Consider the following 25,100-nt stretch of genomic DNA (forward strand, 5'->3'; position numbering starts at 1 on the left):
AACTTAAGGAGCCCTGGAGCTGCAACTAAGACCTGGCTCAACCAAATAAATTAATTAAATAAATAAATGAATAAATATTTTTTAAAAAAACAAACAAACATAGCTCCTGCCCCAGAGAAACTACCTAAGGTCACAGTGTTTATTGATTTAGTCAACAAGTACTCATGGGGCACCTACTACGTGCCAGGCATTATGACCCAAACCCTGTCCTTGTGTATCTTGCATTCTTTTAGGGGGAGATGCCCCCAAAGCCAACAAGAAAGTATAAAATCGAGATAGGAACCAAAAGTACACACCAGTATGATTCCATTAGATAGCATTCTAGAAAATGCAAAAGAATCTAGAGTGACAGGAAGCAGAGCGGTGGTTGCCTGGGGCTGGTGGTGGATGAAGGGGTCAAGTGCCAAGGGCACGAGAAAAGCTTTGGGAGTGATGGAAATGTTCTGTATCTTGATTGTTGATGGTGATTTCATGGGTGCGTACATCTGTCCAAACTCATCCCACTGTACGCTTTAAACGTATGCTGTTTACTGTGCATACATTCGATTTTGCTTGATAACATATTGTTTTAGTTGAGTGATAAGCTACAAACTAGTGGGTTTCTCAAAGGTCACATTTCAAGTGAGGCCTGAAGGAAGAGATGGGGCCATCTCGACAAGGCTGGAGGTGGGGTGGGGAGGAGTGTCCTAGGTGAAGGGAACAGGATTTGCCAAGGTCCAGAGATGTCAGGAGAGCCCAGCACATCCGGAAAGCTCGAGTGGCTGAGGAGGACCGGGGGTCCCGGTTGTGTCTGGTGGGCCTGGTGAAGGAGAGGTGAGGTTGAAGATGAGAGTGGATGGTTGTACTTTGTGCTGAGGGTGATGGGGTGTGGCTGAGGTTTTTTAATTTGGACATTGACACAATCAGGTTAGCATGGGGAAGATTTCTCTGGCCGCAGTGTAGAGAACGAGTTGCCACAAGGGCAAGAATGAAGGTTGGGGCCCATTAGGGCGCTGTTGGCATAACACAGGTGTGAGATGGAGGCCCAGATGAAGAGCAAGGAGAGTGGCGGTGGGGTCGGAGTGGAGAGGAAAGCCTCGAGGCATTTGTAATTGAGTAAATGGGGGTTGAAAGAAGGCAGAGGCAAGATGGACGCCCAGGCTTCTGAACTGGGCAACCCATGGAAGGAGGTGGCATTTCCTGAATAGGAAACCCTGGAGGAGAAGCAGGTTTAGGGGCTGAAAGGCTGAGTCCAGGTTTGGACATTTGAGTCTGAGCTGCCTACAAGACAGCCTGGGCAGGTGTTCAGCAGGCGGTGGACACTCAGGACAAAGTCTGAGCTGGAGACTCCAGGAGGCATACACACGGGGTTGGAAGCAGGGGCTAGGGCAGATTAACCTCCCAAAAATGCTCACAACATCATCTTCCATCCCAGGTGGTCCTTTTTAGTGACCTTGGCATCCCCCACAAAGCAGTGCAGTCCATTGCTCCACCCCTTTGAATATGGGCGGACCCTGTGACTGCTTTGACCAATAGGACGTGGGGATGGAAGGTTTGACCAATGGGACATAGGGATGAAAAGTTTGACCAATAGGACATAGGGATGGAAGACTTGACCAATAGAACACAGGGATGGAAGGCTTAACCAATAGAATGCAGGGATGGAAGGCTTGACCAATAGAACGCAGGGATGGAAGGCTTGACCAATAGAATGCAGGGATGGAAGGCATGCCCCGCCAGGTCCAGGAGTGGCCCTTAACTGTCCTGGTAGCTGCTGCTTCCAGGCTCTCAGAGGCCAGCCACCATGTTCCTAGTGCATGTTTTCCAAGACCGCTGTTCTGTAAGAAACCCGAGCCATGTGGAGACAAAGAGAGTGGTCGAGGAGCACTGAGGTCCAACACGTTCCTGAAGAAGGCACTTTGTAAGTGAATGCTCCAAACCCTGACCCTGACTGATGCCACTGAGATCAGATGCAGGCTGTCTAGGCGAACTCTTGCTGGTACCCAAGAGCTGCAGAGATTTAAGCTATTAAATCCGGAGATAGTTTGTTATTCAGCAAGGTAAATAATCAACCAAGACAATAGCAAATGGCCCACTGAGCAAGCGGATCCTGCGACAGGGGGACAGGTAGAGGAACGGAGGGTCCAGACTCACCTCTCAGAATAATCCCAGAGCCAGGAGGAGACCTTTGAGGTATGCATGTCGACAGCATTGCTTCTTCTTCATTTCTACACCACTCTTTCCTTCTAGATGGAGAGAGCTCAAATAGCATAACACTCGTAGCCTCTCTCTGCTCCTGCACCGACTCCCACCCCCCACCTCCAGGAGGAGTTGCTCAATTTAGAAGGAGAAAGTGGACACGTGTGACTAAGCCCTTTCCTGCCTCTTCCCCTGCTCTGTTCCCCCCACACCAAGTTTTACAAGGTAGCCCTGCAGTTCCTTGTGCATCTCCCCTCTGTCCTGTGAACTCTGGCTACCTTATTCTCCCCAGACTCTCAGCATTGTTCCTCAACTCCGGGAGTCTGCCAGGCTCTGCCTGGGTCGCCCTTCCCTGCACTGCGGCCTGGAAACTCTCTCCAGGCATTAAGCTGGAACAATCTTAAGGCTCGCTTCATTTGTATCCATCCTTCAGGGGTCACTGTCCTTCCTTCCTTCCTTCATCATTGGACCTTGATCAGTTTATGAGATAGGTACTCATATCCCCATTTTACAGGTACACCAATATGAGGCAGGCACCAGCATTACCCTCATTTCACAGATGAGTAAACTGAGGCTTAGAGAGGTTAAGTGACTTGTACAAGGTTGCTTAGCAAGGAGCAGGACCAGAACTTGGACCTGGTTCTTTCTTTCTTCCAGGATCTGAAACACCACACTCTACTACCTCTCCAAACGCATGCCATAACCAAATGTAACTATTCCAGGTCATTCTCCACTGCCCAGGTTGTTGTATTTCTGTATCCTTATCTAAAACAATAGGGAATAAGAACCTGCCCTGCAGAAATAATAACATGAATGAGCAAGACATACTGACCTTGATATTTATTGCAGTTTTGTTCATAACTTTAAAAAATTGGAAACAACATGTGCCCATCAAGAAGAGGATGCTTAGGGACTTCCCTGGTGGTCCAGTGGTTAAGACTCCACACTTCCAATGCAAGGGGCATAGGTTTGATCCCTGGTCAGGGAACTAAGATCCCACATGGTGCTGCGGTGCTGCCAAAAAAAAAAAAAAGAAGAGGATGCTTAATACATGCTGGTACATCCATACAGTGGAGTGCTGCACAGCTGTTAAAAAGTATCAGGAAGATTTATATGTATTGGCATTAAAGATGTTCAATCTCTCTCTCTCTCTATATATATATATATATATACACATACATATATATGTAAAATGATAGCACGTTGTTTTTTTAAAAAAATCTATCTATCTATCGACATCTCCAGTCCCATGCAGGTCCATGAGGGGGAGCATTGCTCTGCTCCAGGCAGCCATTCAGGGACCCAGACTCCTTCCATCTTCCATCCTTCATCACAGCAGAAGGAGAAGAGAGAGAGTAGAGGATCAGGTGTGGGAGATTTTTATGGGCTGGGCATGGAAGTGACAATCATTACTTCAACCATATTCCATTGTCCACCCTTGAGCATATGGCCACTCCTCACCACAGGGGAGGCTGGGAGATGTTGTCTAGCTGTACGCCAGTAGGTGGGCTTGGTGAGCATCTAGCCAGCCTCGGTTGCACCAACTGATATGTACCTTTTAAACCGATGCGTATAAAAAAAAAAAGTATGTGCATGGATATATTTTTAATATGGAAAAGTCTGGAAGGATGTATTAAGCCGTTCCCTCTCATGAGTGAAAGGGAGACTTTCACTTTATATGTCTGTATGTTATTTTTCAAAATGATGGCATGTATTTTCTGTGATTAACACTTAAAGATTTGTATGGGACTTCCCTGGTGCTCTAGTAAGACTTCGTGCCCCCAATGGAGGGGGCCAGGGTTCGATCCTCGATCGGGGAACTAGATCCCACATGCATGCCACAACTAAGAGTCTGCATGCCGCAACTAAAGATCCCACATGCCACAACTAAGACCAAGCGCAGCCTAAATAAATAAATTTTTTTTTTAAAAAACCACACTTAAAGATTTGTAAAATAATATTACTTTGCTTTTCTTAAAAATGGCTTTGAGCTACAGTAATCAAGACAGCATGGTACTGGCACAAAAACAGAAATATACATCAATGGAACAAGATAGAGAGCCCAGAGATAAACCCACGCACAAATGGTCACCTTATCTTTGATAAAGGAGACAAGAATATACAATGGAGAAAAGACAGCCTCTTCAATAAGCGGTGCTGGGAAAACTGGACAGCTACATGTAAAAGAATGAAATTAGAACACTTCCTAACACCATACACAAAAATAAACTCAAAATGGATTAAAGACCTAAATGTAAGACTGGACGCTATAAAACTCTTAGAGGAAAACATAGGCAGAACACTCCATGATGTAAATCACAGCAAGATCCTTTCGGACCCACCTCCTAGAGAAATGGAAATAAAAACAAAAATAAACAAATGGGACCTAATGAAACGTAAAAGCTTTTGCACAGCAAAGGAAACCATAAACAAGACGAAAAGACAACCCTCAGAATGGGAGACAATATTTGCAAATGAAGCAACAGACAAAGGATTAATCTCCAAAATATACAGGCAACTCTTGCAGCTCAATGTCAAAAAAACAAAAAACCCAATCCAAAAATGGGCAGAAGACCTAAATAGACATTTCTCCAGAGAAGATATACAGATTGCCAACAAAGACATGAAAGGATCCTCAACATCACTAATCATTAGAGAAATACAAATCAAACCTGCAGTGAGGTATCACCTCACACCAGTCAGAATGGCCATCATCAAAAAATCTACAAACAATAAATGCTGGAGAGGGTGTGGAGTAAAGGGAACCCTCTTGCACTGTTGGTGGGAATGTAGATTGGTACAGCCACTATGGAGAACAGTATGGAGGTTCCCCAAAAAACTAAAAATAGAACTACCATACGACCCAGCAATCCCACTACTGGGCATATACCCTGAGAAAACCATAATTCAAAAAGAGACATGTGCCACAATGTTCATTGCAGCTCTGTTTACAGTAGCCAGGACATGGAAGCAACCTAAGTGTCCATCGACAGATGAATGGATAAAGAAGATGTGGCACATATATACAATGGAATATTAGCCATAAAAAGACACAAAATTGAGTTATTTGTAGTGAGGTGGATGGACCTAGAGACTGTCATACAGACTGAAGTAAGTCAGAAAGAGAAAAACAAATACTGTATGCTGTATGCTAGCACATATATATGGAATCTAAAAAAAAAAAAAGGTTCTGAAGAACCTATGGGTAGGGCAGGAAGAAAGATGCAGACATAAAGAATGGACTTGGGGACACAGGGAGGGGGAAGGGTAAGCTGGGATGAAGTGAGAGAGTGGCATGGACATATATACACTACCAAATGTAAAACAGATAGCTAGTGGGAAGCAGCCGCATAGCACAGGGAGATCAGCTCTGTGCTTTGTGACCACCTAGAGGGGTGGGATAAGGAGGATGGGAGGGAGACGCAAGAGGGAGGAGATATGGGGATATATGTATATGTATAGCTGATTCACTTTGTTATACAGCAGAAATTAACACACCATTGTAAAGCAATTATACTCCAATAAAGATGTTTTTAAAAAAATGGCTTTGAACCAACAGAGTTTAGAAATTTAAACGTTCACTAGGGGGCAGGAGAGATGTGTGTTTTGTGTGCTTCTGCTATTTGCTAGTCGCCATTTACTACATTTCTTGCATAATTTCCTCCTTCAGCAGGCCATGTGTAACGTTTGCTGAACTGTTTAAGAAAATGACAGCACGGCTTCCCTGGTGGCGCAGTGGTTAAGAATCCGCCTGCCAATGCAGGGGACAAGGGTTCGAGCCCTGGTACAGAAAGATCCCACATGCTGCGGAGCAACTAAGCCCGTGTGCCACAGCTACTGAGCCTGCGCTCTAGAGCCCACGAGCCACAACTACTAAGCCTGCGTGCCACAACTACTGAAGCCCGCGCACCTAGAGCCCATGCTCCACAAGAGAAGCCACCGCAGTGAGAAGCCCGTGCACCGCAAAGAAGAGTAGCCCCCTCTCGCCACAACTAGAGAAAGCCCGTGTGCAGCAACGAAGACCCAACACAGCCAAAAATAAATAAATTTTTTTAAAAAAAGAAAGAAAATGACAGCACCCAGGCCTCGCACACTGGCGGGCTTCAGCTATGGTCTCAACCATCCCATTTTAATCGGATCCTCGAGGCTGTGGTTACCTTATGTGTCAGGATTGAAAATGCGTGTGTTTCATACTAGCTTTCGAGCACCCAGAGCAAGAAGTCTGTTAACTTGCCCGAGAAAAGGCCAAAGTACCGTGAAGCCAATGTACTGCCTGCTCTGCTGGGATCAGTCTGGGAGATACCACATTTAGATCACGGAGTGATGACCCAGACATCTGTCCCCACCTTTTTGAGGGTGTATGTGGACACTTCCCCAGTCTCCCGAGCACGGCAACCAGATCTGGGGTTAAACCATTTGGGGGCATGGGGGAGTGTGGGGGAACTCATGCTCACAGGAATGAATAATGAGCAAAATCTCAATGAAAACAAAATCACTAATGTCCTCTAAAGTCACTAAAACATTTGTCTCCTCTATTTGGACTTTCCTGGTGCTCCGAATCAGGATGAATACCCTCACACCCAGACAACATGGTGGGCACCCCCCACTGGAATGTTCATCATAGCCAGTCTCATAGAAGAGTTTGTTGGGGACTGAGAGTTCCACCCCCAATTCCCGTGGAGCTCCTGGAGACCAGGAACCAGATCTTGTTTGTCTTTGTTTTTCTCATGAGGCCAGGACGCTGAGGACATGCCATCTATGTGAATGGAATGGAACTGAACTGAACAAATACGGAGCATCATGTAAAATACTGTGGGGGACCTAAAGAGAAGTCTGGGTTAGGGAAGTTGTAGCACAGTGGTTAAAACATGAGCCTGGGGGGAATAAAGTTAAAAAAAAAAGTGTGGAGCAGACTGACTACTTACTAGAAGTGTGTCTCTGTGTAACCCGCTCAGCCCAGGGAGTGGAGAAGATGGACGTGGCTGCCCTCCTTCACCAGACCAGGAGGGTTAGACCCTAGCAGCTGTTTGGACTGTGTAACCCTATCCACCTGGCCAGCCCCGATTGGACCGGGGGTGAGCCTCTGACTGGAGCTGGGCCAATCAGATCATCTGTCTTGGAACTCAGGTTTGGGAATGAGCATCCTTCATGGGTCTGGTCTGTTAGCTGAGGTGGGAGAGGAAGGGACCTTGGGGGTGGCCGGATAAGGGGCCGTGTGGGCAGTTCAGGTGCCGGTGAGGTATTGCACTTCCTGCCCTTCGGTTCTACCCGTGAGACACCTGCGTGCTTTCTAATAAATTCTTTTCGCCGAGCCATTATTAAATTGGTATCTGTAACATATGACCAAACAAATACTCCCTGATCTAGATCCCACCCTCCCAGGATTACTGTGAGGGTTGAAGCAGTGACCAGCCGCAAGCAGCCCTCATACCATTGCTACTATTATTAATGGACTCCACCTCCCCTTCTGATCTGCAATAATGATGTAGTGAAGACATCATCTCTGTCCTCAGGGAACTGACCATGTGGTTGGGGAGTTCAGGCAGGTACGTGTGAAGTGATTGTCAACAATCCAATCTGAGATGAGCCCTGGAGCCACCAGTCTCCTTTGGCTGTATTTATTTATTTATTTATCTATTTATTTATTTATTTTTGGCTGTGTTGGGTCTTCGTTGCTGCAAGCGGGCTTTGTCTAGTTGCGGCGAGTGGGGGCTACTCTTCGTTGCGGTGCGTGGGCTTCTCACTGTGGTGGCTTCTCTTGTTGCGGAGCACAGGCTCTAGGCGTGCAGGCTTCAGTAGGTGTGGCACGTGGGTTCAGTAGTTGTAGCGCACGGGCTTAGTTGCTCCGTGGCATGTGGGATCTTCCTGGGCCAGGGATCAAACCAGTGTCCCCTGCATTGGCAGGGGGATTCTTAACCACTGTGCCACCAGGGAAGCCCCAAAAGCCCCTTCTTAAAAAGCCTCTCTTAGCAGGCTCCTGGCCACCTTGCTGTCCCTTCCACCGTGGATTCTGCAGAGCTGTGTAGTGGTCATCTGGTTCATCCTTCGCTGGACTGTTGGGAGAGGGACCAGAAGCACCCTTGCAGGTACTGATTGAGTTCCCTCCCTGTGTTGCTGCCACGTACATAAGCCAGACATGGTCCTAGTACTAATAGTGTTTTTCATTTTCTGTATCTTATGATGTGTTTTTTTTTACATTGAAATTTTATTTTTATATTTACTTATTTATTTATTTTTAATTGAAGTATAGGTGATTTACAATGTTGTGTTAGTTTCAGATGTACAGCAAAGTGATTCAGTTATGCACACACATACACACACACACACATATATATTGAGTATAGTTCCCTAGGCTATGCAGTAGGTCCTTTTGGTTATTTATTTTATATACAGTAGTGTATATATGTTAATCCAAAACTCCTAATTTATCCCTCCCTCTCCCCGTCCTCTTTGGTAACCATAAGTTTGTTTTCCATGTCTGTCTCATGAAGTTTTGACATCTTAAAAGTCTTGCTGGCTTGGGAGAGTCTAGCCAATTCTTAGAGATAGGTGAGGGAGCACACGTTTCATATGCACACCAACCCATCCCCAGTCACCTTATGAGAGGACATGCCTGCCTTCATATGGTTCTCTCATTTCTTGTATCTGTTATATAACTCTCACACACCACACCAATATTTCCTCTGCCCTAGGTTATCCCAGGGCCAGAACTAGAGTGCACCCCTTTTTCCAGAGCCCATTGGAATTATTCACACTAGTCAATCCTAAACTGTTTACCCTGCCCTGCCTTGCCTTTCCTGAAAAAAAACCCAATAAAGACTCTGTCCTAAGCTTTCCCCTCACTCCTGCTTCTGCTTCCTGACCACCCTGGTGCTCCCCATGTGGTCCTGCATGGTGTGGTGTGCCCCCTTCTCTCAGGAAATGTAAGTAATAAATTCTCCTGTCAACGGCGTTGGCCTCTCCTTGTTGTCACTCAGTCACCTCCATAAATTAAAATCCCATGGGTACAAATGAGACAGTCCATGCTTGTAGGAGCTCACAGTGTCCTGAAGGGGACAGACATTAAACAGATACAAGAAATTAAAGAGCTGTATGGAGGTGTGTGCTATCAAGGAGACATATAGGATTCTGCAAGGCTCTTAACCCTCCACGATGCCAAGATGAATGTCCATGGATTTTGCCTCATCAGCATCTCTTCTCCAGATATTGCTTTGAGAATCACCCGTCCCCACTCCCAGTTGCTGGTTCTGTGGCATCCACTCCCCATGTTTCTTGCATTTGGTGCAATTCTCAGGCCTGGCCGATTTATGCACCCTACTCCCCCACCCCCCACCTGCAGTCATTGGCTCAGCGACAGGCATGTGACTCAAACTAGGCTAAGGAGAGTCAGCTGGTACCCAATTCAGCCACTGCACAGAGAGAGATCAGTTGGGAATAGAGCCAACGCAGAGGAGTGATGTCGTAGTTTCAGAGCCTAGAGGTAGCTGTTGGTCCTGGCTGTAACCCTGGTTTGCTAGTTATGATGTCCAACAAACTCCCTTTTTGCCCTAACTGAGCTTAACTGGGTTTCTGACAGTGAAATCCAGCATCCTGACCAGTACAGGGAACTGGCCCTAATGGGGTGGGGGTGGGGTGTCAGGGAAGGGTTTCCCGTAGAAGTGGCAGTTAAACTGAGAAGTGAAAGATGACTAGGAATTAGCCAGGTAGAGAGGAGGGAGAGAGCATATTCTAGACAAAAAGAGCAGCATGAGAGAAGGCTGTAAGGTAGGAAGAACAAAGCTGTAGGAATCTGTTTGCTTTCATTACCTTGCATGTGTTCTATTATAGCTATAAACACCTTTGATGAATAACCTTTATTACATAAGCTCCATGACCCTTATTAACAGTAATGTCCATTTATAAAGTACTTTTTTGAAAAATATTATTTTATTTATTTATTTTGGTCATGTTGGGTCTTAGCTGCGGCAGGCAGGCTCCTTAGTTGCAGCTCACCGGCTTCTTAAGTTGCGGCATGTGTGCTCCTTAGCTGCGACTCACCGTCTCCTTTGTGGCATGCGTGTGGGATCTAGTTCCCTGACCAGGGATCGAACCTGCGTCCCCTGCATTGGAAGGTGGATTCTTAACCACTGCGCCACCAGGGAAGTCCCTATAAAGTACTTTATTGTTTGAAAATGTCTCGTCATTTGATATGTCATGATTTATTGAATATATTTGGTTCCACTCTCACGAACCCCTGACTGGGCCTACTATTCAGACTGATTTTCTGCTTTGCACCCAGACTTTTGGACCTAAAAGACTGACTCAGAAGCCTAGAAGAATTGGGGACGGCTTTGGGAGTGGGGGGAGAGGTGGTCTGGGGCCAAGGGCCAGTTTTGCCTGATGATGCAGCTGCCATGAGAGCTGAGCAGTGTGGCTCTGGCTCAGAGCAGCCATTCATCAGCTCGAAAAGAGAGACGAATTTGTCAATCTTTGGCTTTGCCTTTGACCCCTAGAGAGCTGGAACTGAGGACTCTGGAAATTTGGCCGCCACCCAGGGCCAGCTCTCAGTTACAGAATCAGCGGGCCCGCCAGAGTGTGCCGGCAGATGCGAACAGGAATCTCTGCAACGTCAATTACCTTTCCTTCTCCCTCCACCTCTTCCAAACCCTGTTCCCATCACCAGATTATTTATCTGAGGGAAACAGGAGGGAAAACCGAATTTGTTTTGTGTTACTTCTTTGCACTCCATCTTGGGCCAAGAATAGCGAGCAGGGGGCAGGATGTGAACATCCCTTGTGTTACTAAAATTTGTTGTTATTTATACTTGCATTATATGATTTAACTTTGACTCCCCAAGTTACAAACTCTTTGGAGGGAAGAATCGATCGTGCACATTTTTGTAGGACCCATAGCAGCTCACACAGTGCCTAGCCCTAAGTAGGATCTTTGATTCTTAAACCAATGACTTTTTCTGAACTCGTCACCATGCTAGAAAAGGCCCACAGCTGAGACCCAGGCTGGAGGATAGCCTGGTCCCCATTTGGGGGTCAAAAGAGTAGAGCAGGCAGGGGTCGCTGTGTCCTAATGGGTTGGACCCAGACGTTGGCAGGGAGACTCTGGGCCTCTGGGGACACTGAACCTGCAGGGGAGTCTGGCCCTGACCTGGCCAGGTGGCTCCTGCCGTCAGGGGCTGCTGAGTCTCAGGTAAGGGGACAGGTCAGGTCAGTCCCCGGCCTGGAGCCTCTGGGAGGGCAGGGAGCACTGGCCAGGTGACTCAGCAGCAGGGGCTGCCGAGACCCAGATGGAGGGACGGAGCGGGGATTGGTCCCAGGCCTTGGCATGAACTATGGCCCATCAAGGGGCTCTGAATCCTGGGTGGCGTCAGTCATAGGCAGGGCATGGAGGCTAGAGTTTGGGTGGGAGCTCTGTGTTCCAAGTTGTCAGGGGGCATGCCAGGCTCTGGGCGGGGGAGGGCACTGAACCCTGGATTGGGGTGTCAGTCCCAAGCCATGGTATGGAGACTACAGGCCAGCAGCCGGGGGAGAGGGGAGGTGGCTGAGTCTCGGGGGAGTCTCAGTGGCTGGCTTTCAGCCAGCAGGGCAAGCTGAGTCCTGGTTGGGATCAGACTCAGGCTTTGAGCTGGAGACTCGGGTTCCACGGCAGAGGAGGCTGAGTCTGAGGTGGTGTCCAACTCCAGGCCTTGGCGTGGAGGCTCCGCGCGGGCGGGGGACGCTGAGTCCCAGGTGCAGGCCGGTTGTGGGGGGTGGGGTCGAGGGGGTGGGTCCCTCGCCCTGGCTTGGAGACTCCGGGCCGGCAGGGGGCGCTGAGCTCGCGGCGGCGCGGCAGCCGCCCGGCAGGTGGCGCTCTGGCCGCGGCCGAGGCCAGAGGGCGGGCGGCGGCGGCGGCGGCGGCGGCGGCGGCCGGCTCGCGGGCCCGGGGAAGCGGCGGCGGCGGCGGCGACGGCGGGAGCGGAGGAGGCGGAGCGGCGGCGGCTGGCGGCGGGAGCGGCGGCGGCCCCGGGCGGGCTGGGGCGCCGCTGGCCGAGCGCACAGGCCGCGGCCCGCGGAGCCCGCCATGCCGGCGCGGGTCTGAGGCGCGGCGAGCCAGGGCCGAGGCGAGCGGCGGCCGCGCCGGCCTGTGGCCCCGCAGCGGCCCGGCGCGGGCCCGATGAGCGGCGGCCTCGGCCTCCGGCGCAGCCCGGAAATGTCCGGCAAGATCGAGAAAGCAGGTGAGGCGCGCGGCCGGCGCGGGGCGGCCCGTGCTCGGGGCGGGCGGCCGGGCGGCCGGGCTCCCGGGGGGCGCGGGCCCGTTGCCGCGCCGGGAGCAGAAGTGAAAGCGCCGCCGGGCCTGCCGGGGCGCGTCTCGGGCGGGCGGCGGGCCGGGCCGCGCGGCGCTCCTCGGGGCGCACGGCCGGCGGGGGCCGGGGTGCCGGCGCAGGGCCCCGCGGCCGGGCCGGTAGGTGCCCGCTGCTCGGCCCGCGGTGTTAACTTTGAGACAACGGATGGGACCGGGGACGGGGCAGGGACCGCGGCCGCGTGCCCGAGTGGCCCGGCGGCGGGCGGTCGTCTTTCAGGCAGTGAACAGAGCAGAGCCATAAAATGTGTCATTTCTGATGAGCCTCGAGTTTATATTTAACCAGAAGTATCCACTTCGGAGGCTTCAAAGGAAGCGGGCAGGATGTGTCTGGGCGTTTTCAGGGCGCGGGGGAGCTCTCCTCTGGTATCAAGCTGAGCCCTGGAAGCGGGGCTTGTGGGGAGCCGGTTGGGTTGGGGGTGGGTTAGAAGTCTTGATGCCAACCCCATCCCTTTGTGTGCTCCTTAGAAATCTCGGAGCCTCGCCTTCCGGTTAGCTGGGTTTTGCTCAGACGGGCAATAAGAGTCTCCAAAGATTCTACTCGGGCCGTGCATCTGAGGCCCAGAGCTTAATTAGCGACACCTTGCAGGGCGCATCCTTGAGTCGCAGGTGAGGGAGGCGGGCGGTCCTGGGCTCCCTAGCGGGGACATCACTGGTTGTCATAACCTGGTACCTTGTCAGCCAAGCTTGGCAGCCAAGCTATGGAAGGTGGGAGCTTAGGGGGATGGATAGGGGGAAGGTTACACTGATTTTGGAAGTTGCTGGTTTCCCAGGTTGAACCAGGACACTTTTCGGAGAGGCGCCTCGGAAGTGGACCGAGCCGGCCGTGTAACTTGCAGGCTGTGGCTTGAGCACAGGAAGGAAATTTTCGTCGCCTTCTTTGAGGGTTTTCTGTGTATCCGGCTCTGTGCTGAGCACCTTAAACGTATGTCTTATTAAATCTTCGTAGATTCTCTGTGACAGAGAACGTGGTCCCGGTTTTGACAGGGTTGGGGGCTCAATGGCTTCTCGTAGGCCGCCCAGCCAGAGGACAGCGGGCCGGGCCCTGATGCCCTGCTCTCTGAGTGGAAGCCTGGGTGCCCTCCTTGGGGGCAGGGCCCTTGGCTTCAGGTGCTGCTTCTTGGGTGTTTCTCTCACTGTTCTTCAGGCCCAGGGCCGTGTCCAGTGACCAGGAGTTTCCTCCCAGCACACATGCCGTTCCAGAAATACCTCTGGTTAACGTGTGCAGTGTTTCTCAGGATGCGTCGTGTCTCTGAATGGTATTGATGGGAAACTTGGCTGGTTTATCTTCAAAATAGCATTAACAGGGTTTTGTCTAATTATAAGGATAATTGAAAAATTTGTAAATCACGAAAAGCCAAAAGAGCACAGTGAAAAGCACCTGCCACCCCACGGGCTGCTTTCCCCAGCTCAGCCCTCTCAGATGAGCTGTCACGTGCATCCTCTACTCCCTGGAGAAAGGAGGCCTGAGGCCAGTTCTTTTTGGCCCAGGTTATCCCTGGGCACCTCCATCTGCCGGGGGCTGTAGTAGATGCAGAAGCCAGGGGTGCCTGCCTTCGGAGAAGCTTGTCTGTGGGTGGGAGAGCTGGCCCCAGCATCACCCCTGGGCTGCCAGGCCTCGGGAACTGTGGAGCAGCAGGAGGCAGGGCCCGTGGGCACAGGTGAGGGGTGGCCTGTCCGCTGAGGGCATGGGGAAGGCTCTGGAGGAGGGCGAGTGTGCCCCACTTGGAGGTGGGGGAAGAGGCCAAGCAGGGGTTGTGGAAGTCTCAGGAGGAAGATGCATGTGGTGGGAGGCGGCTGAGCTGAAAGTGCTGAGGTTGGCAAGACCAGAGATGGCACGTCACGTGGAGCTAGCGGGAGGTCTGTCCTTCTAGTGTAAGGTCTTCTGCTGTGATTCACACACAACTTCCACACAAGGAAGCCTGGGACACTCTGGAATGAGGGGTACACCTTCTCAGTGGTTTCTGCTGGTCATTGTGCGTGGCTTTCAACTTTGCGTTTTGATGAGATTTCCCATTCGGTTTCTGTTGGAGTTTTCTAAATGGACCTACTGTGAAGTCACCCGCAAAGTGTTTCTTAAAGGAAGGGTCCTTAGGTGAAGTGGCGCCTCCTGTTAGCAGGTGAGCAGTCTTTGGGAAGTTATAGAGCCTGACACCCAGTCAGTGCTCATTGTTGTCAGGTTTCGCTATTTTCTGTTGACTTGAGCAGAAGAGTTGCTTACATGTGTTCACAATCTCTTCTCTCTGATAATAGGACCAGTGCTTTCACTTCTCAGGGCTTAAGGGAGCCCAGGTTTTTTTGAGTGTAAAGGAAAACTTTGTGCATCCCTTACAGCCCTAGACTCTTGCCCATCCTTCCCACCTGATACCTCCCGTGAGCCGCAGCCTCTTCAGCCTCTGGGGGAGATCTTTTTGAATCTGTCGTGCTGCTTTGCAACCTGTTTACTTACTGAGCAGTGCCTGCCTGGGATGGGGGTGTCATACATACTGCCCTCCTAGGAGGGCCTACCCTTCTGTAGGGACCAGATTGGCTGTCTTCGGTTATCTGCTCTGGGCCCGGTGGGGGATGAAGACAGTCTGGGTTCCAGAGGGTGGCACAGGATCAGCTTGCTAGCCGGTTGGGCCAGTCCAGTTAGGCTTGGTGGAGAAGGGTTGAATTTGGAAGGCCAGGAAGAATGCTGGAGTGGAGGGGGAGGCTCCTTGGTGTCTTCCAGAGATAATGGGGAGGTGGGGAGTAAGTGGAGCCAGACACATTAGGGAGCTCCCGGGGTGAGCTTTCGGGCAGGACTGGCGAGGAGAAGAGGCGCTTCCCTGGGAACGAAGACGGACTTGCTCTGGAGGACCCACACTGGCGGGAGATGTGTGCAGTGCTGAGGCCACTTTGGGGGACCAGTGAACCTGGTTCTGGCGTGTTCGCAGTTATGGTGGGTCTCAGTGTGCTCATGCTTACTCCCAGTAAATGCACTAAGTGGAGGGAATTGAAGTCTTAATGCTTCTGGAGCTGAAACACCTCTCTTGCCTGGTGAACAGAGGTGACAGACTGGTGGCTGTGGGCTGGGTTCAGGCAATAGATGTGTTGTGTGTGATCCATACATGTTCTTGGAGAAAAAAGAAAGAATTGATGGTCAGTAGTTAACAATCAGGAAATGACTCACAAAGCTCAGGTTTCTGGTTCTTTTGGAAAATGAGCAGCTCTAGTAACCCTGGGCGCTTGTTCCTACGAGGCCACTGTGGCGGGGACCTCCCACTCCTCCTGCCAGCCCCAGCGCTGATTCCTGCTTCCCACTTGGACTGTTGACGTTTGAGTTTGCATCCCTCTCCTTGTAGAAATCACTCGTGTTTAGTGTTCGTTTGCTTTTTACCTGGACTTTGAAGTCTTTGCCCCATTCCTTCATGGATTCATTCTTTGATCCCCTTGCTTGGCACTGATCGAGCTCCTGCTGTCCGGTGCTGTGCAAGGCTCTGGGAGCCAGCGGTGAACTCGGCGGGCGTCATGCCGCCACACAGGCCCTTACCTCTGGCAGTGTGGGGAGCGCTGGGGGGGTTACAAGGGATCCCATCAGACTCACGGTGGGAGCTGCCTCTGTGAGGGGCTGAGATTTTCAGGTGAGCCGTTAGCTGGGTGCAGCAGGGGGCGTAGGGAAGAAGGTGGCCTCAGTTTCACCGGTTGTACTCATTAGAGAGTCTCAAGTGCTCATTCCTCAGTTCATTTATCAAACAGTTTTTCCAGAACCTCCCAAAGGCCCAGAGTTTCTAGTGTTTGGGATACAAGAAAGATTTGTGCTTCCTGGGCCATACCATCCAACTGGGGCAGACAACAAAAGTAGATGTCATGAAGATATAAATTAGGCAGGTTTTTCTAGTTGTTTGTTTGGGGGCGTTCTTTCCCTGCTGTGTATTTCCAGCAGACCACTGGGAGTCTGTCTAGGAGTTTCATCAATTACTGAACCCTCCGGCCACTCTCTAGGCCCCCTGTGGCCTCAGGCTACTCTGAGGGGCTGCTGAAGTGGCAGCAGGCTCAGCCAGTGCCCTGCCCAAGGACTGAATAAATACGGTGTCTCAGGCTCAGGTGCTGTGTATTTCAAATGTGTGAAGATGCTTTCATTATAAATTAAAATGAAAAATTCACACTGTCTGCTGTCATAGTAACTTTTTGTCATTATGTATTTTCTCAGAACAGATAAAAAGTACAAGTGCAGTCTGTCACACGAGGCTGCACATTTTTGGCCTAGGAAAGAGTCCTTGTAGATCAGCGGTTACTGTATTTTGATCAATTTTAAACTCCTTTCAAATTTTACACTTCCTTTTTTTCCCCCACAATTATCAGTCTTTGTGCTCAAAATGTATCCAATCAATAAATACAACATTCTCATGGCACCTGCTAGTCATTCATTCCCTCACTCCTGTGGCACTTACTGCGACCCTCCACCCTCCTCGTTGGCAAACACTGTGCTGCCTTGCGGTGGCCTGGAGCCAGCAGGAGCCTGGTCCTCCTGGGCTCTCGGTCCACTGGTAACATCGAGACGGTCTTGAATATTTGTGCAGTTTCTATAGTTTCCGCCTGGAGTGCATTGACAGATGACGTCATTTCAGTTGATCCCTAAAACAAGTCCTGAGGACTAGAGCAGGGCCAGTTATCCCCGTTTTACCCTGAGGGCAGTTCAGGCCTGGGGAAGGTTGGTGATTTGCCCAGAGTCACACCGCTCTGGTGCGGTGCAAGGCAGCGGGGCACCCACCTCTGCTCCAACTCCGCCAGCCCTTTTCCAGAGCACTGCGTAGAGCTTCCCATGTTGCTGGAGACACAGTAACTTTATCTTAATTACTGTTCATGTTTCTAAGTTTCTTTTCTGGTGTTACAAAAAAAAAAAAATCTCTGTTAAATTAGGGTAGGCCAAATGCAGTCTTTAGGCTGCGTATGATACTAATATCACCAGCAGTAATGTAAGGAGATTAAAATAGCACAGGTGCAGGCTAAATATGTCTTAAAAAAGCAGCCACAGCAACCCCAGTGTTTCCTGGTCTCCTGAGCAGCTGTTGGCAGAGGTGGTTTGAATGGGATTCCTTGTAGCCAGCAGACCTGATAGGAGGCCTGTAAAGATGAGTCATGGATGAGTTTGCAGAAAAATCATCTCCCAAACCAGCCGGGATTGGAGAGTGCCTTGAGCACAGGGCCGGCTGGGGCTTACCTCAGTCCAGCTGAATGTGTTCCCGTTGCCATAAGAAGATGACGCGCTGGAAGGAGTAGCGGCCTGGCCGGCCGCTCCGCTACCGCACCCACGCGGCCCCGACTGGGCGCCTGGCTGCCGGGACAGGTGTTCCTCTGACTTGTCATCCACCTTGCCCCAGAGGCTGTTTTATGATTTAAAAAGAAACAAACAAACAAAAACAGTTTGTGAATTATTAAGGCATCTGTCATCTTAGTTTGTGGTCATTTGTTTTAGACCATTTACGCAATTGTGACCCTGGGAGATTCGTTCCCTTTTCTGGGTCTCATTTTCTCCATCAGTGCCATGAAGCGGGGAGAGGGAGAATCTAAAATTAGTGCTTCCTTGTTTTGTCTTAAAGCATCAGGCCTTTTATAACAAATAGGAAAGCTCTTAACCAACCGTCAATGGGGAGCACTTTGGACACAGCAAGTCCTTACCGCTCAGCTGTGGCCCCTGAGGCCCCTCCTTGGATCCTCCACCAGCACAGTGTGAAGACCCACTTCCTGGATGCACTCAGCCTCCTCTTCCAAATCCGCCTTCCTTTAGGCTCTTCGTGCCTTCTCTTCTTCTAGCAGATAGTGAATTCTGTGCGAAGACCCCAGATAAACCCTTTGGATAGAACGATATTGTTTAGCTCATTCAGAAACCAAAGCCCCAGTTTCCTTTCCTCAAGTTAAAAATCAACAAATACAGTCTTAAATAGACCATTAGCCCCTCGAGGGAGTGTGCCTGTCTGGTCCACCACGGGGTTGCCATCACTGTACCTACAACGTAGTAGGTGCTCAGAAACTATTTACTAGTGAATTTAGTTCATGTTGTTAAAGAATGAACTTAGGTTTCTGATTCCAAGTCTCAAAATCAACTTTAAATGGAGCTTCTTCTGGGTTTTGAATTGCCAATTGAGATGTTTCTTGGTAAGTTAGTAGGACCAATACTCTGATAAGGGTATGCATTTAGTTGGGGTTCTTTGTTAACCATATACATTGATCAGTGTTCTGGTGTGTTCTTCCGAAAATTGATGAGGGGGCTGAGATGAAATTCCCAGAACACTCTGTGGGGAGAGCTCTAGGGAGTGATGAGAGGCAGAGGCTCGTGCAGCCCAGATAGTCTGGAGCTCCCGTTTGTGGTGACTCTGCGTGGTTCTGGGGGTGCACGGGAGCGAAGCACTCTTAGGCAGTGCTCATTCGCGTCGAGCAGTTGTGATTTTGCCTTTCATTTACAAACCACAGCACATGCCAGCTCTGCTCTGCCTGCCAGTGTGACCGGCGCCATGATGGGAGGCCCTGTCCGTACTTGTTACTTTTTTCATTTGGCCTCTGAAAGTTATTTTGGACCAGCTCCCTGCACTGTCAGCTCTCTGTTTATGGGTGGTTGTACAGTACATGCTGTCTTCGAGGGGCTGGAAAGGCAGGCTGTTGGTGTTCTGCTGGCGCCCCCTTTCTTCTGTATCAGGACTCCGTAAGCAGAGTCTCTCTTGCCACTTCTTCCTCTTTGTGAGTGAAGATGCAGTGGAGAGACTTACCTAAATGGATTAGAAATCTGGCATCAGATGGTCACAGTTCCTCTTTCTCCCCACTTTTCTTTTCCAGGCTGTGGTTTGGAAGATAGACGATAGTTCTCTGAACCTGTCCTGTCCTGCAGTCTGGACTGTGTCTTCCTAAAATACTGTTACTATGTTGTAACAGCTCAGACCCTCCGTTCCCATTGGTCCCTTAAAGATCCTCTTTCTCCTTTGCTTTTCATTGGCTTGCTGGCTCCACACAGTCATTTTACTGCAAATTAAGTTTCATGATCAGGAAACTCTACCTTGCTTTTACAGTGTAGACGAAATGGAGCTGTCAAACCCAGGATGGTGTATGGTGCCTCCTGGGCCGGTCACAAAAGGGCGGAGTTCAGGCATTTGGTGTGGACTTGACTAGACGCACACTGTGCTGTTAAGGATGGGAGCAGCCCATGGTCCCCCTGAGCAGAAGTACGGTGCTTGTAGCCTTTGGAAGAAGGGAGGTGTGGACATGGAATGAGAAGACAGGACAGCGGAAGTCCAGTGGAATGAGATGGCGCCGCATAGCCACTTAGTTGGCCCAAAACAAGCAAACAGAAAAACAAACAAAACCTCTGGCTTGCAAACAATGGTTGTATTTATTTGCTGGGTCTGGATGATCACGTGTGCCCTCTCTCCTTCAAGTGACTGAATAAATAGATGGATGGTTATGCATGGGTCATGGATTTAGCTGCTCTCAACCTCTCCTTTCAATAATAAATACAAATAAGAGTAGTAGCTAACATTCATTAAGCACTTACCACGTGCTGGTACCAGGCTCTGTTCTGTGCATTTTACACACATGGTCTCCTTCAGTCCTCACAACAGGAGAAAGGTACTGTTACGTTCTCCTTCTACAGAGGACAAAACTCTGACACAGAGCTTTTCTTTTGTGCGTGGGATCCTGAGATCCAAAATAGCTGAGATTTGCCTGTGGTCATACCAAGTTGGGGCCACGACAGGACTAAAGCCCATTTGATTATGTCCCATTTATCCATATTTTCATTGGCTGTGATGACATTGGACATTGTTCTCTTGGCTTTTGTGACTTGGCTCAAAATGAGCGTCCACATTTCCAGGGACTTCTCCATCACTGAGGTGGCTGCTACACTGAAAGGGCCACCTGATAATGTTGGAGGGGATGCTTGAGATGACGTTCGTCCCCTGGCTATCCTGCTCCAGCTCTCAGGGGGCCAGGAAGCCCTGCTTCTTGCTGGGTGACCTTGGGCAAATTGCTTAATCTTTCTGAGCCTCTGGTGCCTCTGTTGTAACCCGATGCAGTGGGTGGGTGGGGGGGACAAACCCATTTCTAAGCCCTTTCTAATGCTGATTCTTTGTGAGTCTAGTCTGCAGTATAAAGGGTGGTATGTGTTAGGGCTGTTTTGTTGGTTTTTACTGACACTAGTGTTGCAGGGCATGTAACTATTCATCATCATGGTAAAACTTACATGATCCTTTGTAGCTTTCAAAACACTATTATAGGCATCAGTTTTTTTGCTCTTGTTTTCAGTTTTGTTTGTCTGTTTGTTTTGTTATTAAAAGGTATTAGAGTAACAGCATTTTTCCCAGATGAGAAGGGTGACTGCTTACGATTGTTGAGTACTTCCTATGTCCTTGGGAGTTTTACCTTTTTATTTTTTAGTTTTTTTAAATTAATTTATTTGGCTGCAGCAGGATCTAGTTCCTGGACCAGGGATTGAACCTGGGCCCCCTGCATTGGGAGTGGGAGTCGTCTTCTTTTTTAAAGATTTATTTTATTATTTACTTAATTTATTTTTGTCTGCATCGGGTCTTAGTTGCAGCACGCGGGCCCTTCGTTGCAGCACACAGGCTTCTCTCTAGTTGTGGAGTGCGGGTTTTCTCTTCTCTAGTTGTGGTGCACAGGCTCCAGGGCACGTGGGCTCCGTAGTCTGTGGCACACGAGCTCTAGTTGAGGCGGGCGAGCTCAGGAGTTGTGTCGCGCGTGGGTTTAGTTGCCCCGTCGCATGTGGGATCTTAGTTCCCAGACCAGAGATCGAACCCGCATCCCCTGCACTGTAAGGCAGATTTTTTATCACTGGACCACCAGGGAAGTCTCTCAGAGTTTTACCTTGTGATACTTGTATGATTTAATTAGGTCTGTTGTTATAAAGAGAGAAATGGCAAGTATTGTGCCATTTGACAGCTGAAGAAAGGGAGGCAGGTGGCAAGTTGAGTGAGAGGTAGAACTGGTTGGGGAACTTGGGTTTCCTTCATCCCTTCTCTTCCCTGCCTTCGTGTGTGCTCCCCTGGTCCCCCTGAGAGTCTGGATCTGGGGTCTGCTGCTCTTCTACCACAGAGCCACAGGGAGACTGGCTGGAAGGCACTGTCACTGTCTTTGGTTGGAACCTGCTCTGGGGTTCCCCTGGGGCTTTCCAGCCTCTCTGCAGGACTGTTAAGGTGGCTTCACATCTGCCTACAGATTTGCGAAGCAGCTCCTGCTTTTTCCATTATAGAGGTGGCTTAAAAAGTGCATTTGCTGAAAACATTGCAAGGGGCTCTACTTTGGATGTAAACCAGTGAGAAGTAGCCCTTAGTAGACATAACTCTGTCCACCCACCTGCACACTCACCCATCCATACATGCACCCGACACCTCTTCATCCATGCAGCATTGGCTGAATGCTCACCAAGTGTCCAGCAGCCCTCCAAGGCAGTGGGGGTACTGAGAAGTTTGGAGGCATCTGTGCCCTTAGGGAGTTGAGAATCTGGCCACCGCATGTGCTGTGTGCAGGAGACTTTCGATCTAGGGTTTCATACTTTTCTTAACACTCATCCATGTTAGAGGCAGCCTGAGCCTGGGCTGGAGGTCAGGAGACCTGCTTCATGGCCCCTGGGTCTGCAGCAGGGCCTGGATCAGTCCCTCTGAGCCCTCAGTCTCCCCATCTGTGAAATGAGAGGGTGGACTCGTGGAGCAGGGATGGGGAGCTTCGACTGAGTCCTGAAGCTGTAGTTTTGGATCCCAGCTCTCCCGTGGAACGGTGGAATCCTGGGCAAGTTGCTTTGCACGTCTGAGCCTCAGTTCCTTATCTGTAAAATGGAAAAAAATTATAACAGTGCCTACCTTATGGTGTTGAGAGAGGATTCAACGAGATGATGTACAATAAAGCATGTTAGCAGAGTCTTGACACAATAAACATTAGCGTTTGTTTCTACCTCATGTCCCCTTCTGCTCTAAAATTACCGTTTCCTTTAAAATGGTCATGATAAGTGAAGTTCGGACCTCAGCACTCACAGAAGAAGGGGAGATCTCTGGCTACTGAGGTATTTCCTTGCAGGGTGTCTGTCTGTCTGTCCGTCTCTCTGTCTCTCAAGTTGAATTCCAGGGAATAGGTTTTTAGGACTAAGTAATAAACCTCCAAAGAGATAATTTATGGGAAGAGTTGATGGCATCTCATTTCAGCTACACACGTGGCCCCAGCACGTGCAGCAGATGGAGGAAAAGTCCTGATGATATACTTTTGTAAGTCTGTCTGAAAGGAACGGGCCCGTGCTTGTGGGCAGCGGCTTATCTCAGGGCCAGAGCAGGGCTGAGCGCGGCCACCAGCAGGCGGGCTTTTGCTCCATCCCTAGAGACACCACCTCAGTTTCTCCTTGTAGGGGTGACTCTCAGGGTCCACTAAACCATCTTTGTTCAACACTGAACGTGAAATTATCACGAGATGTTGCTTTTGTTTTGTGACAGGTAAGACACCACAAGCCATTCAAGGGCCTTGTGTACAGGTAACTTACAAATTCCATTGAACGTGGCAAGTGGGGTGGTTTCATACCCTATAGTCCCCTTCCTTGATTAATTTTCACATTTAAGATAAATGCAGAAATTCTAGTGTATTGTTCTGAGTCTTCCTTAACCTGTGCTCTCTTGGGCCTTTCTGACAAGTGAAAGTAAATGTGTGTAGTCTGCTTGCAGTTTTGTCAGTTCGTCCAGCTCAAAGCACACAGCTATTTGCAGAGAGACCAAAGCCCAGTCAACCCTTTTCGCTCGCTTCAGTCACTCGTCCCGGGCCTCTCATTTAATTACCATAGCCACACCAATGTGAGCTCTGCCTCAGCTTGTCAGGAGTACCTCGCAAATACTGATTCTCTGAGGCCATCAGAAAACCAAAGGTGCAGATCAAAAGCATGCTTTCCCGCGTGAGCTATCCTTGTTTTATTCTGTTTATGGGGAGCTGTCTGTTACTTACCCTAAATGTGCAAGACTGTAGAATGAAGTTTTTATATTTGACCAAGATAGGAATTGGACTAGGAACCTGGGCTCCATTTCAGGCCTGTGTTGCAGGGAGGCCAAAGTACTGGTCCCAGCTTGGTAGTGAAATGCACCTGCTACTGGGGAAGTTGTGTAGACTAAAATCATCTCGGGGAACATATGAAGTCACTGTCACCAGGAATGCTTGGAACTGTGGCATTTTTTGGATGAGGGAGAGAGAACCAGCCTGAGTGTCTGGAGCCTTCCCTTCTGGCCTGGCACTGTCGCAGATGTGCTGTGTCCTCTGGGGAAGGCCACAGCCCCTCCCTGGACCTTGAACGGGAACAGTGGTTCTTGAGCTTTTTAAGATCCTAAGTGCTGCTAAGGATCTGATAGAAGCCCTGTGGACCCCATCCCCAGGGAGAAAGATTATGTGTGGATGTGGTTCTACCAACACTAAATTCCTCGTACTGTATGACAGATAATAATTTACACACACCCCAGGTCTTGGAAAGATCGAACGGAATCTTGGGTATCTGAATAATCAGGACTTAGTTTCTCCTAGTTCAGTCAGACCTGGGCTCAAGTGACTGTCAATATTTATACATTTCTGAAGTTTTGTAAGGATTCCATGAGATGATGCTTGTAAGCTGCTTAGCATAATGCCTGTGTGGTTAAAAGGAGAACCCTTTCCCCTTCTGCGTGAGAATGTCTTAAAATTTTACATGTAGTAAAACTGACCCTTTTCTGGGTGTACAGGTCTCTGAGTTTTAACTCGTGTAGATTTGTGTAACCACTACCACAGTCAGGATTGAGAACAATTCCATCACCCCGGCGTGGGGGCGGGGGGGACTTTTTGCTGACCCTTTGTTGTCAAACCCTTCCTCCACCTCTGGCACCTGGCAACCATTGATCTGTTTTCCATCCCTATAGTTTTGTCTTTTCCAGAATATCATATAGCATGTAACTTTTGGGAATTGGCTTCTTTTACTCAGCATACTGACTTTGAGATTCATGAAGTTATTGTTTTTATGAGTAGTTTATTGCTTTTTATAGCTGAGTAGTATTCCATTGTATGGATATAATCATTGTTTATCTGCATAGAATTTGACTTTGGTTAACTAGCTCTGTTTCCTAGAAATAAAGATGGCATTTGACCAACAAAAAAATCAAACAACTCAATTAAAAAACTTGAGTAGACATCTCCAAAGATATGCAAATGGCCAATAAACACATGAAAAGATGCTCAGCATCACTAACCATTAGTGGTATGCACATCAAAACCACAGTGAGATACCACCTCACACCCATTAGGATGTCTGCTTTCAAAACATCAGACAATAACAAGTGTTGGCAAGGATGTGTAGAAATGGGAATCCTTGTGCATTGTTGGTGAGAACGTAAAATGTTGCAGCCGTTATGGAAAACAGTGGCAGTTCTTCAAAAAATTAAAAATAGAATCACCATATGATTCAGCAGTTCTCCTTCTGAGTATATACCCAAAAGAAATGAAAGAAGCGACTCAAAAAGATATTTGTATATGCAGTTTCATAGCAGCATTAGTCACACAATAGCCAAAAGGTACCCATTGTCAGATGATGGATAAACAACAGTGTGGTATGTACACACAATGAAACATTA

At 49.2% G+C, this 25,100-nt stretch overlaps 1 protein-coding gene across 5 annotated transcripts in view; it reads left to right on the forward strand.

The window, feature by feature from the left end:
- The first annotated feature begins 12,225 nt into the window (after positions 1-12,225).
- RAPGEF1 (Rap guanine nucleotide exchange factor 1) overlaps positions 12,226-25,100 on the forward strand; it is a 140,981-nt gene continuing 128,106 nt past the window's right edge. For all 5 annotated transcript variants that reach the window (XM_067742891.1, XM_067742893.1, XM_067742900.1 and 2 more), the window contains exon 1: positions 12,226-12,385. In XM_067742891.1, the coding sequence (XP_067598992.1) occupies positions 12,325-12,385 (61 nt within the window). In that variant the 5' untranslated portion in view covers positions 12,226-12,324. The remainder of the gene's footprint in view (positions 12,386-25,100) is intronic.

The sequence above is a fragment of the Pseudorca crassidens genome, chromosome 7, assembly GCF_039906515.1.
Source record: "Pseudorca crassidens isolate mPseCra1 chromosome 7, mPseCra1.hap1, whole genome shotgun sequence".
NCBI lineage: Eukaryota > Metazoa > Chordata > Mammalia > Artiodactyla > Delphinidae > Pseudorca > Pseudorca crassidens.